General features: G+C 37.9%; 1 protein-coding gene across 1 annotated transcript; it reads left to right on the plus strand.

The window, feature by feature from the left end:
* Positions 1 to 916: 916 nt before the first annotated feature.
* Positions 917 to 12,394, plus strand: rasl11a (RAS-like, family 11, member A). Its single transcript, XM_035914881.2, has 9 exons — positions 917 to 1,164; positions 1,294 to 1,510; positions 4,730 to 4,786; positions 4,903 to 4,985; positions 8,029 to 8,069; positions 8,153 to 8,282; positions 8,464 to 8,539; positions 10,250 to 10,326; positions 11,661 to 12,394. The coding sequence occupies exons 2-9, from the start codon at positions 1,354 to 1,356 to the stop codon at positions 11,805 to 11,807; spliced, it is 768 nt and encodes a 255-aa protein (XP_035770774.1). The 5' UTR covers positions 917 to 1,164; positions 1,294 to 1,353; the 3' UTR covers positions 11,808 to 12,394.
* Positions 12,395 to 13,326: the final 932 nt, after the last annotated feature.

Consider the following 13,326-nt stretch of genomic DNA (forward strand, 5'->3'; position numbering starts at 1 on the left):
AAATTATCATGTCAATTGTATATTTAAGCAAAGATTTAAAAATAAATATTGAAATTACAAACAAAATAAACACGTGTAACCATTGTAAAGTTGGGCAAAGTACATTTTGAACATTTTTAAAAGCTTCTGAAAGTCTCGTGTGAAACTGAATGAGTGTTCAATGTGATGGCGACTATCTTTAACAATCAAAAATGTATTAAAATGTTGTTGTTTTTTTTATCTACGACAGGGGTGTGAACCGAAATTACAATAATTTTAAGATAAACTCTTGACTTTTTGCTGTATTTACATAAGTTTTAAACCTGATAAAGTGTCTTTTACAAAACTTTTACATTTTTAATTTTTTGTTTGGGTTCCTCGAAAAAATTTCACTCAGTTATATGTTTATTAGTAACACCTTGGTGGCTAGTGGGTTTTGATTTTGGACTCAACTATGAAGATAAAATATATGTCAAACAATAAAAATAAAGTCTCTGGGAAGATGGAAGAACAAACAGGTGAACAGTAGAGGGCTTAAAAATTCTCATGAATAAATGAATACATAACATTTTTAAAGGGGAGAAAATGCCGATCAAAACTTTGTACTACAACTGAATCTGTCTATCTGTGCAAATCAAAAATGTTAAAAAATAAACTATCCTTGGAAAGGTCACGTGATTAATACAGAAATGGTCTTCCAACACAATGAAAGCACAAAAGTAGAACGTGTGAATGAGCTAAGGAGACATTTTTATTATTAATATTAGTATTTGGCTCACAGTGCCTCGTCTTGCTCTGCATGTTTGTTTTGCAGCTTCGTTGCTTACTAATCACGAGTTTTATCAGCTCCCAGAAGCTTCAGGATGTCTGATTCCAGGCCGGGAAGTGGAGCTCGATTTAGACCGGTCTCACGGGAATATTATAGGGGACGGTTCAAAGTCTACATCCCTCCCTCTCTGCCCCTTTCTGCTCTCAGTCAGAGGCATCTGGAATCGCTGCGGATCGGAATCCTTTTCTCTTTTTTATTTGTTTCAGGCGTCAAAAGAGGGCAGGGATGCCTGTTTGTGAAGTGAGTGAAAAGGATCCACGAAGCTTTTCACTCAGTGAAGGAAAACTTTGAACTGGAACTGGGATACTTGGAAGATAATTTGGATTTTTTTTACCGGATAAAATAGTTTTTCTATGGTAATTTCACAACACGTTTAAAGCTGCTAGAAGCGTGAATAATCCACAGGCTACCTCAGGAGGTCCGGTGTCCTCTCTACAGAGATATTATGTGCGCGCTGGAGTAATTTTTCCCCTCTCTGGGTCCAGGGATTTGTTTTTTATTTTTCTAGTGAGAGCAGAGCTGAGCTGAGGGCAGAGGGGAGCTAAATGCGGCTGACTGGCGACCCTGCACCGGGAACCATGAACAGCAGCGGGTCTGGCAACTTTCTGCTGGTCCCCATACCGGAGTACCCCCTGCTGGACTGCGTGCCCAACAAGACGGTGAAGATTGTGGTGCTGGGAGCGAGCAACGTCGGGAAAACCGGTACGGGGGGGAATGGAGGGGGGATTATACAGGTTGAATTGTGAAATTAGGATTCAAATGAATGCGGGAAGTTTTGCACGGGAACTAAAGCTGATTTGACGCTTTGTGGGGAACTACTCTGGGAAAACTGTGGCTTGGATTTCTTGGATTTTAACATGACGACTATGAACAATCCTGCATGGTCCGTTCTAATTAAAATATCCTGATTAATTAAGGTAGAAATATTTGCAAATGCCTGCCGAAAATGCATACCGGTAATGATCGCCAGGGGGCGACAAATCCCATTGTCTACATGATCAATTTAACTCATTTCCGTCCACTTTAACGGCTCTTAATGAGTATATCAAGTTGTAGTTGAAGTATCTAAATAATTTCACAGAAACTTTACGAATCAAAAAGTATTTATTGACAATTAAAAGCCACGCACTGATAACTTTACTCAAGCATTTTAGACAAAAACAACTGATGAGCAGCAAATATTTTAGTGCATGCTAGGCAAATGTATTTTTATGTTAAAAGTGCATGAGATACTAATTAACATAAGGACCCATTATATGGAGACATCTGTGTGTGCCAGATTTAGGCACACTCTAATATTCATTTGCATTACCTGGCATGTTGATGGCATTAACAGAGAGCAAAATCAAAATAAACATAGAAAGCATATATACCACTATCAATGTATGTATTCATTTGCATCAGTTAATGAAGCTATGTTTATCTATTTATAATAAGATTAGTTTAAAAGAAATTAAAATATATTTTAGGAAGTAGTGCTTGGTTGTGCATTCAAACCCTTATTTTGAAAAGTCAAAAATGGGGAGTAATTTGGATATCTTATCCACTCAAAGTAACCCAACAAAACAGCTTAATATTGGCACTGAGTATAGTCTTCAAAGTAAATGTAGCTACTTATTGCTATAATGTAACTACCTGAGTGGGACCCTTCAGAATAAAAGTATCCAACATGAGGAAAGGAAATACTATAAATGGCAGCTTCTGTTCGATTGTTTTATTTTAGATTTCAGGAATCTTTAAGCATACGGCGGCTTCTCAGAATACATTTGATGTCCTGCAGTCAGAAAGCGCAGCACTGGCTGTCAGTAACAGACTAAACAGATCAGCCAGGGGAGCAGCAGAGAGTAAGCTTTAGTACAAGAGGCTCATTTATCTCACTGGAGGTAAGAGACTGAGCTACAGTTATAATAAAGCTCAGATTGGAACATGAGAGCGAGAAGGCTGCGGAAAGCGAAGGAAGAGCTAAAAGATTCCCACAGAAATGATCAGTTCATCAGTTAGTAGTAAACATTCAAAGTAGCTGTGGCCCACATGATGCACCCTAATGATGCTGCTGTGATATCCCCAAGGGAGCCTTAACTTGAGTTTCATGAACCACAGTTGTGGTGTTAAAAGACAAAAACATTTTACTTGACACAAAAGGCGTAATGTAAGACGCAACCTGGTTGCATTATGGGAAATATAGGAACCAGGATTTGTTGGTGCTCCAATGGCTCATGCTGTGCTACCACATGTCCAGTATTTTAGAGGAGTCTTGTTTAACTGGTCAATGATTAAATGACATGTTGAAGCTGTTAGCTGATAAGAAATACTTTCAGTGTTGTTTTTTAAACTATCAAAATGTAGTTAAAGTTTATACTGCAGCCTATTCATTTAACCTTTTATCAGACAGCACATGGATGCTCTAGAAGTCGAAGAAGTTTTTACATGGTTAGGGCAGCACTGGGTGTAGAAGAACAAACTCACACATATGCATTAACACAAATGCAGTCGTGTGAAAAACAGAGTTTCATAGGAGTTTATGCATGCCTGTGGAAAAAAAAAAAAGTAGACTGCATGATTTAATAGCTTGTAGCATTTAGCAGCAATAACACAAAGTTATTGTTTGTTGACTTTATTTCTCCAACTGGAAGAATTGTGACTGACTCTTCTCTGCAAGGATTCCTTCATGCACAGCTCTCTTAAGGTCTCATCACAGCATTTCTGCCAGGTTGAGGTCTGGACTTTGCTTTCTTTTCTTTTTCAGCCATTCTGTTGTAGATTTGCTGCTGTGTTTAGGTCCTGTTGCGTGACCTAATTTGGCCCAAGCCAGATGTCCTCACATTCGACCCTTTGGTATACAGAGGAGTCATTATTTACTCAGTGATCCTGTGGCTGCAAAACAAGTGCAAATCATCGCACTTGACAGCTGTAATGGGATGTTTGTGCTGATATGCTGTGTTTGGCTTTCTCCTAACGTGGTTCTGTGCATTATGGTCAAACACCTAAACTTTGATCTCGCCTGTCCAAAGGACTTTGTTTTTGGTTTTCAGAAGCAACTTTGCAAGCCAACGCCGTGCTGCCACGTTCTTTTTAGAGAGAAGACACTTTCTCCCTTTAACCCTTCCAAACCGTCCGTACTCGTTCAGTCTTTTTCTAATTGTACTGTCAATACTTTACATGCCTCAGTTGGCATAAATGTTGGACTCTGAGATGGACCTCTGCGCTTTTTTTTTCTTTTTCTTTTTTCAGTTTCTCAGAGCAAAGAATCAATGCACACACAAACTAATAAAGCTTTCTTTCAGTTTGAACCTTTTGATTAGTATTGGTCCTTTAATTTCATGCCTTTCTCTGAAATAAGAACAATAGTTGTTAATATGAAGCTACAAGTTATTTCTTGAGGCATGTGGACCATTATTATGTTGCTTATATCTCTTGTGAGTCCTTTATTGTTTTAAATCCAGTCACTGAATCACTCCAGTGACCTTTTTATGTGTATCATTCATGGTGTCATCTGTTGGTAGCCTACAGAAAGATAAACCTCTCCTTTCATGGAGTGAATGGGGTGGTATCCAAATAGATATATTAAGCCAAACTCCCACTCCCAAAAGACAGTGAAAGTTAGAAAAACAGTGTTCAGAATCCAAACACCCAGAGGTGGATGAGGCAATCATTTACCAATAGAAGATGATTCAAATTCTGAGTATTGGTGAATCATTTCTCCCCTCAGACTTTTGGACTCTTTTGTTTAGATACTAAAGTCTTGAAAATCAAACTTATGTAGCAGTGCTCGGGGAAAGTGTTAAATAGATCAGAAGGTTACTGCATTTGATTTTTCTGTAATAGAGGTTTGGATTCTGCCCTACAAACTCTGTGCTCATTCTTCTTGTTACTTTTTATTCTTCTTTTGCATCTCTAATTTTTCTTTTTGTTTCTTTTTAGCTTTGATTGTTAGGTTTCTGACCAAGAGGTTCATTGGTGATTATGAAGCAAACACAGGTGAGTTTCTGCACATCTGACTGTACTCACTGACTGAGTTCCCTCTATAAAAGTTCACTGTTATAAAAAAAAAAGTCGATCCGTTCATCAATCCGCCTCAATCTCTCTGTCTGCAGGGGCACTCTACTCCCGAAAGGTCATGCTGGAGGGTGAGGAAGTGTCGCTTCAGATCCAGGATACACCCTGTGTCGCTCTCCAGGTAAACAGGGGTCCGTAGCCATGTCTCATCCTGGAGATTAGCTTGCATTATGCTAACTGCATGAAAGCACCAAAATATAACTGAAACATACAGACGGCTGATATGACAGGTTTCAAACTTGATTTAGAAAGTTATTCAAACTATTTCTAGATGTTAAAATTGAAAAAAAATAATATTTTGGGAAACTGCTGCAAACATCTTTGTTCAGATGTTGTATCAAAATGTCCTTTAACCACACCACAAGGAAGCACTGAGTATATAAATGATCATAGATCAGTTAGAGTTAGCTTGATGGGGTCAGAAATGTAAGTATGCCACCGTCAGGAAATTAAGGCACTGGCTTTAACTGAGACCTGTTATTGATTAGTTCGTAATTATTGTCACTTATCATGATTATGAGGTGGGAGGCTGTTGTGGCTGTGTATCGTTCTTCCACGTGCTACTGAGGCCACTGTTTGGCTATCTCAGGTACAAAAGCCTCGCCTACCTTCTCTTCAAGTGTTTTATTTATAAAGGGGAACAAATCAGAAAAAAGCTGATGATGATGATGCACAAGCAATTATATCCTAAAAGTGTGTTGTTTTATTTCTAAGCTTTTGTACCATTATGATTAGAGTTACCCGCCTCTGTGCACATAGTTATAGATTCATTTGCCAATAACACAACTGACATTCTTTTCCTTAATTTTTTAAAAAATATCCTGTAGATATAACAATAATATGCCGTTGTGAACTTCCTTGACTGTGAAAATTTGGAAGTGAAAATCTGATACTGTGCTAGCTTTGATTTGTGGGGTTAAAAAGTTCCAAAGGGATATCTCTTTCTTGCATCATTGCCTAATTTAGTAAAATTCGTACTCCCCAAAGTCCCCAAATATTCCCATTTAAAAAAAAAAAGAAGTTATCTCAAAGCCATTTTAGGAAAGTATTGAACTATGAGGAAGTACTTCAAATTCAATCTCCTCACACATGATGAGTTTAATGAGTGCAACGTGCCACACAGCTTATCCTGCTCAACAGCCTGTTTACAAAACCAAGCTTCAGAGCTGCTCATTTCCTACACGAGGGGAGATAACAGAGGGCAAGGAGGTCTCTCCTGGCAGGCTGGACCACCTCTCAGAGATTAGACAGAAATAACTGACGTGTGAGAGAAGCATGAGTGTTGAATGTGTGTGTCGAGGTCAAGCAGTTAAGGGCTTTATCGTAACCTTTAATTGGGTGTTTTCTAAAATGTGGTGTTTAAAAAGCAAATAATGGAAACACACTTTGCTTGGTAAATTTGTAGGTAGAGTTCAGATAAGAAAATAAATTGGGTGGTCTGATGGATTGAGTTCAAAGTCAGAAACAGCTGGCACGTGTCCACAAGGAGGCATCAGTCATGGAAATGAACGTTCTAGTACAATTACTATGTGCTTGGCCACTTTGAACAGGAAAATCACTGTGGATGGGTTTTAAACAATCATAACATCACAGGTGTGAAATAGTTATATTTGTTTGTGTTGGGCATGATTTTTTTTGTTTTTGGTCTGATGTGTTGCATGAAATTCTGCAGCACGTACAGTTGTGTTCAGAAATCCAGTCACCATGAGCATACGCAAGAATGTCACTGTAACTTTGGTCTGTTAATGACTTTAAACAACAAGAACTAGGTGTACAAATCTGAATTTATTGTAGACTTTCTCTGCACCACACATTCTCAAATATATACAAACATTCATGTGACTAACTTCACAAGACAAAGGCCTTTTAACTTGTTAGTGATGATTGACTACAACTAGTTGTTTCCTTTTGTCAGCATAAAAAGGATTTGTTTGACAGCACTCATTGGACTGAGCAACAGTCAGAGCAATGGGAGAGTTTAATGAAGATCTAAGAAGAAGAATTATAGATTTTCACAGGTTGGGAAGGTCTCTTGGAGCCATTTCTAAACAACTGTAGATTCCAGGATCATCAATTCAAACAACTGTACATAAGTACAAGTTATTTGGATGTGTCAACACTTTGCCAGGGTCTGGAAAAAGATCCAAACAACCATCCTCAAATGACAGGAAACTAGTTCAGATGTTCAGAAAAAACCGAGGGACCATGAAGGCTGCCATGAACTGGAACTGCTGGAACACAAACATCACTCTCCATAGTCAAGTCAGTTATACATCGCCATGGACAAATTTGCAGCTGCCCAAATACCAATGGTACTGAGACATTGTACAAAGTAAATTAAATAACAACGGAGGAGGACTACCGCCAAGTTCTTCAACTTCATTACAAATCAACAACTAGATGGTTGAAACTTGGATATAATTCATTCTCTGAGCAGAACAATGATTCCAAACAGACATCAAAATTTGTTTTGATGGATGAAGCAGGCTAGCATTAAACTTCTGGAACAGCCTTGCAACAGCTCAATCTAAACCAATTTTGTGGATTATGCTTAAAAGCCGCGTCTGTGCCATCAAACCAACCAATTTAACTGAACTGTATGAATTCTACCAAGAAGATTGGTCAGAAATCCAGAAAGAGTTATGCCACAAATTTGTTAATGATGACAAAAAGTGTCTGGTTGACATACAACTTGCTAGAGACCTTTAACCAAGTATTAATGGGGGTGAGTACATATTTTTGAGGCTGTATCTGTATAGAAGAATAAAATTAGAAAAGAGAGATAACATAAACAGACAAAACTTGGGGCATGCATCAATGACAAATGGAAAAAATGGGCTTGAAGGAGCAGTGTATGATGGGAAATCTGGATCTATAGCAGCAAAACTAAATACACAGTAGGGGAGACTGAAAGACAAAGCCACTGCCTCCCATTCTACTTATAGAAACTCTATAGCAACGAGAAGTAAGCCTGCAGTCTGAGAGCGCGAAGTTCTCTATTACTCTAGGATTGCATGGTACTGCAAGTTCTTCAAGATACGATGGTTCCTGATTATTCAGAACTTTGTGTGAAGGAGAATTTCAAATTAAGTTCTAGATTTGAATATGATCCCCTTTCTAGTACCTGTTAGTAGAACTACAGAATGTTACTGTGTGTTTTACAGGATGATGCCGAGGGTCTGTACTGTCAGGAGCAGATCAACAGGTAAGACTGGAAACACACGAATATGAATTTGAATTAAACACAGTGCACTATGCTAACCTCCACTATGATAACTGGGCCTGCAGGTCAATCTACTGGGCAGATGGATATGTGCTGGTTTTCTCCATCACAGACCACAACAGCTACAGAACCATCCAGCCACTGTACCAGCATGTCAGACGTATACACCCCTCTGGAAACATACCGGTTATACTGGTTAGTTATGCGATCATTAGAAACAACCTGGAAAAAAAAGTGATTTTCTTTCAGTTATTTTATTTTAAATGTCTGTTTCTGTTCATTCAATCTTTAGTGCAAGACAGACCAGACAATACCAGACACCTACTAACCCCAATCCTATAATCTAATCTGTTGTGTCATCTGTAATCTGCTGCAGGTTGGCAACAAAAGTGACCTGCTCCGAGCCCGACAAGTGCCTGCAGATGAAGGCGAGACGTTAGCAGCTTCATTAGGTGGGAGTTTCTTCTACTTCTGTACTACCAAACCTTTGCCCACTAATCAAAAGAGATATTTCTTCAAAAAAGAAGCCTGACTACTCCAGTTTGTGGGCATTAATGTGTTAAAAATGTCCTCTACTAGCAATAAAATATATCACAAGGCTAAATGTTTAACACATAATATGTCCTACCACTAAATGGTAAATGGACTGGTTCCTTTTACTCTACCAGAACACTTTATACAACATGCTTTATTCACTCATTCATACGAATGCTTTTTCTATGCGCAAGTGCATCAGAGAGCAGCCTGGGGTTAATATCTTGCCCAATGATATTTTGGCATGCAGACCGGAGCAGCACAATTTTAGCTCTTTGCAAGTATCTGCACAGATAGCCTGCTAATGCTAAGCTAACCAAAAACCCAGAGTTATTTTAAAGCTGAATGAATGCCAACCACAGCCCAGCAGTATCGATAATTGAATTGGAATCACTAAATCTTATCAATTCTCAACACCAGCTACCACACAGTGGTAGCTGGTGTTGAGAATTGAGTAACATCACCATCAATTGAGTAACATTGAGTAACATCACCATCTATCCTCTGAAAATCTTCATGTAGTTTTAAATTTAAAAAAAAGGTTAATACGATATATGTTTATCTCTCTGTGGAGTCTAGCAAGTGCAACTAAGATCATTAAAAAACATAATTTCATATCACTACTGCGATTGAATTGGGAAGTAGACAACGGTAGCATAAATAAAATATTCTTTTTCAAATAACCCATGAAATTTAGAGAGTGGATAAACAAAATACAAGCCATTTATTAAGGCTGATAAGACTCCAAAATGCAAAGAAGTGCACCCCAGGTTCATGAAGAAACAGAGAGAGCAGAGATGACAAAAATACAAAAACTGAGGGGAAGGAGTGGACTATTTATACACATGAGAATACGAAGGAAACAGAAGGAGACTAATGAGTAAAATTATTTTTTCATGTAATGTGGTATAAGAGTCGCAAATAAAGGCACACTAAGGCTGCATATAAACGCACAGCGAGGGTAAACTGACACTAAGTCAGAAACTAAGGGGAAGGACTGTACTGTTTATACACATGAGGAAATCAGACAAGTGGAAGGAACTGGTGGAGCAAAACACAGGTGAAGACGATCAGTGACAATGAGACAGGAGAGTAGGGTACTGTAAGTCAAGCATAAGACACAGGAGACAAATAACTAACAAAGTAAAACATGATGTGAATACCTATCGTGAAGCAAGGGAGCACAGAAACAAGAATGAACAGGACGAGGCAAAAGAAAGTGGACTAATTAAACTCTATAAAACAAGTAGCAGCTACAGCTGAAATATAACAACTAATGGCTCAAAATGCTGTCAAATAAATGTAAATAAAAGCTAAGAAACAAACAGCGATATCTGTCTCAGTGTTTAAGTTCAGAGTTTTTTATAGTTATTTTTAGCCAATCTCTTCTTTACCTTGTTAAGTACAGGTTTTGTTTTATGTAAATAATTTCATGGTCATAAAAATATGACCATGAATAAAAATCTTGACCCCTTTATTGATTTAACTTCTCAGACCTGTGAGTGTTGCCCATCCTGTATATACAGTATGTGATATATCTTAACTATATACTGCATGATATCTAATCAATTACATTTCTGTGCTAAAGATAAGAGTGGCCCTAATCTGAATGTTACTTCTGCTCACAGGAGGAGTTTACTTTGAGGTCTCAGCGAGAGAAAACCACGAAGGGGTCCATGCTGCCTTCCTACATCTCTGTCAGGAGGTGGGACTTTGTTTTTGCTGATATTTGTTAGTCCAAAATGCTAGAATTTGACTTGGCTATCAGTGTATTCTGAGTCCAACCAACTATGTGGGACTTTCTGCTTTCTGTGAAAATGGATTTCATTTCCCCTTGATGCCCATAAATACAGAAAACACAGGAAAACCACGTGTTGGTCCAGAAAGGATCACAAAAAGCCCATAATAGACTGGTTTGTATATTTGTTTTTTCTAGTGGAGTAATTTTTGCCCAAGTGGTTTGTTTCATTTTGGGTATGTTTAGACTTTCTGCTTCCTTTTGTGGCGCTGCAGAGAGTAGATTCCCAAACGCTGGCTTGTTGAATCATTGTGTAAATCTGTGGTTCTCTGTAGCTTTTTGAGTCTTTCAAGTCATTGTTTTGGTTTTTAATTCCAGCTTTCATTAAGTTTAAAGTTTGGTTTTAATGGTGTATTTTTTTTTGGATAAGGTTTTTTTTCCTAATACAGACAGCGCTTGAGAGATTTCACATGACAAGGCAGGAAGTGGTAGTGGTGATATAAGTCACACTCACTTAATTTCGATGGAGTCTGGGAGAGTGGTTGTCAGAGTGCAGGATATGAGATCTGTATGGGTGCTGCTAATTGTCACATGAGGAATGCATGAAAATATTTCAGTGTTTTGAGCAGCAATAGCCCTTTGAAGGGAGTGAAAATAAGCAGTAAACACAATACTAACATTGTATCAAGCTTATATGGTGAACGTGCTCCTCTACACTTACTGTGGAGGAACGTCATTAATTCAGCCAGGTAACTTCAGGCTTACCCGACCTTTTGCTGGAATATATCGTTGTGGTAACTGCAAATATAACCTTCTGACCAATCAGTTCTCCACAAAAGTGTCACTTTTCCTGAAAGTGTGCTGACAGAGTCTAAACCTTTTCTGTAGCGCCTAATATCTTTGTGTTTCCCCGATAAGCATTAGTAATAAAGACTTTTAGACTTAACTTTATTCCTTTTTTTGTTTCCTGTTAACTGCATATATTTACAACAATTTTATTGTTATAAACCCTTAAATGTCACCTTAAAACAGGACACCTGTTTGAACTTCTGTCATATTTTAACATAGTCTAAGCCTTTGTTTGAATCCTCCCAACATAGAATATCATATATGGACTACATCTGAGCATTCCTTCAGTGGAATATAAACCAGATTTGATTTCAGACATTCATTCAAACTTAATTTTCTTCCAGTACTGACTTGAATTAGTTTAGCAGGCATCAGTTTTAAATTGCAGCAAAACTGAGTTGTTCTCATATGTGATTACATTTTGGCAAGTCTCTCTGTCTTCTGTCCCGCAGGTGATCCGGGCACTGGGAGGAGGGAATGGGGAGAAGAGAAGAGGAGGACTCCACCTGGCCAGACCCAAATCTCCCAACATGCAGGAGCTGAAGAGGAGGTTCAGGCAGGTCCTCTCCTCCAAAGTCAAGTCAGCCACGACCATCTGAGTGCAGTACGGGCTGAAAAATGACAACCTGCAGCCGGGCACGTGGCGGAAATAAGAGCTAAAACGCCAAAGGGAAAAAAAAATCACAAGAAGAGTTTTATGTTTGGAGATATGGAGCCATTACTGGCATGAAAAGACATGGTGTGTGTGGTGATCAAAGCTTCTCGAAGAGCACGAGGAGTCCTGATCAGATGGATGAAACCAAAGCCTTTCTGGCAGACGAGCTCTTCTGGAAGGGACATGTGGTCAACACGACCTCTTTCCAGACTCGAGTACAGCAAAGACGCTGCCCAAAGCTGAAATGACAGATACGGCCAAACAAACAGCTTGTGTTGTATCAGAAACTTTGCATGTTTGTCATGAAAGGCAGCAGAACTTTCTGACACATTTATGTCTTATTTCTTTCCAGTTAAAAGCCAATGAATACATCGCAAACAAAGTGAATTAAATATACCAAAAACAGCGAAGACGTATCAGATTTATCCAGTTTGTTTTACATGACTCAACATCTCTTATTTCATCTCTCAACTGTGTTACATGTTTTGTTTTGTTTTTTACTTACTGGGGAATAAAATGTTACTCAAAAGACATCGTTTTGTTTCTTTTTCCTATCCTGGGGTCAATCCAGTTGAGAATGACGACATAGTTCAGTGTTTCCTGAAACCAAATATATGAAATATGAGTCTCCTTTCTCTCTGAGACATGGTGTTCTGAACTAAAACAGGAAATGACCCAACAAGGCAGGCATTCAATGCTATGAGCTGAGACAAATGCTGCCATTTGATGACAGGAAGGAAGTCCTTTTATAACAAAATAAACTCTTGATATTTATGGAAGATCAATGCTGTCAATAATAAAACACACAAGCATGTTTTGTATTCAAGCAATATCTGTTATTTAGTTAATTTACTTGAACTTTAATCTGTAATTGCCCTTTTAAATTTAAAATATACAAGAAATCTGGGTATTTTCCATTTTATTAACTTTAAAAAAATGGCGTAAATTAGTTCATTTTCATTTTAGCATTAACTGAAAATGATCTTAAAACATGATATTTCAGAAAAAAATACACTTATTTCACAGCAGAGGTTGTCCATCATCAGTAAATAAAGATTTATAAATCTCTTTTCCACGAGGGGGTAAATTTATAAAGGGCCCAACAATACATATGGATACCAAAAATTAAACCCGGGAGACTAAAGAATTCTGCATCATATGTAAGTTTATGTACTTTTGAAAAGTATGAATTTTAACGTCCCGTCCAGAGTTTGAACAACACACAAAAAAAGGAAATTAGAGATGGGTTCCTTATGAATTGCCAGTTCAGATTTGTCTTAAAATCACATTTATTAAACTTAATTTGATACTTTTTAATATCTGCAACTGTAAACTTCTCTATAGTTCAACGTTTTCATAAATTAAAGCATCACTATCAACACCACCATCACTCCCAACACTATTATCGTCATCACGGTTGTCTTTATTATCATCTATATGGATATTTAATATAGATATGTGAA

This window comes from Neolamprologus brichardi, chromosome 3, assembly GCF_056152115.1.
Source record: "Neolamprologus brichardi isolate AB-2024 chromosome 3, ASM5615211v1, whole genome shotgun sequence".
NCBI classification, from domain to species: domain Eukaryota; kingdom Metazoa; phylum Chordata; class Actinopteri; order Cichliformes; family Cichlidae; genus Neolamprologus; species Neolamprologus brichardi.

What these genes read in the sequence shown, in the direction of transcription:
- rasl11a (XM_035914881.2), top strand. Translation starts at nt 1,354, where the DNA reads ATGCGGCTGACTGGCGACCCTGCACCGGGAACCATGAACAGCAGCGGG. An exon ending in GAGCAACGTCGGGAAAACCG is followed by an intron (nt 1,511 to 4,729) that starts GTACGGGGGGGA and finishes GTTTCTTTTTAG; the next exon opens with CTTTGATTGTTAGGTTTCTG. An exon ending in GACGTTAGCAGCTTCATTAG is followed by an intron (nt 8,540 to 10,249) that starts GTGGGAGTTTCT and finishes TTCTGCTCACAG; the next exon opens with GAGGAGTTTACTTTGAGGTC.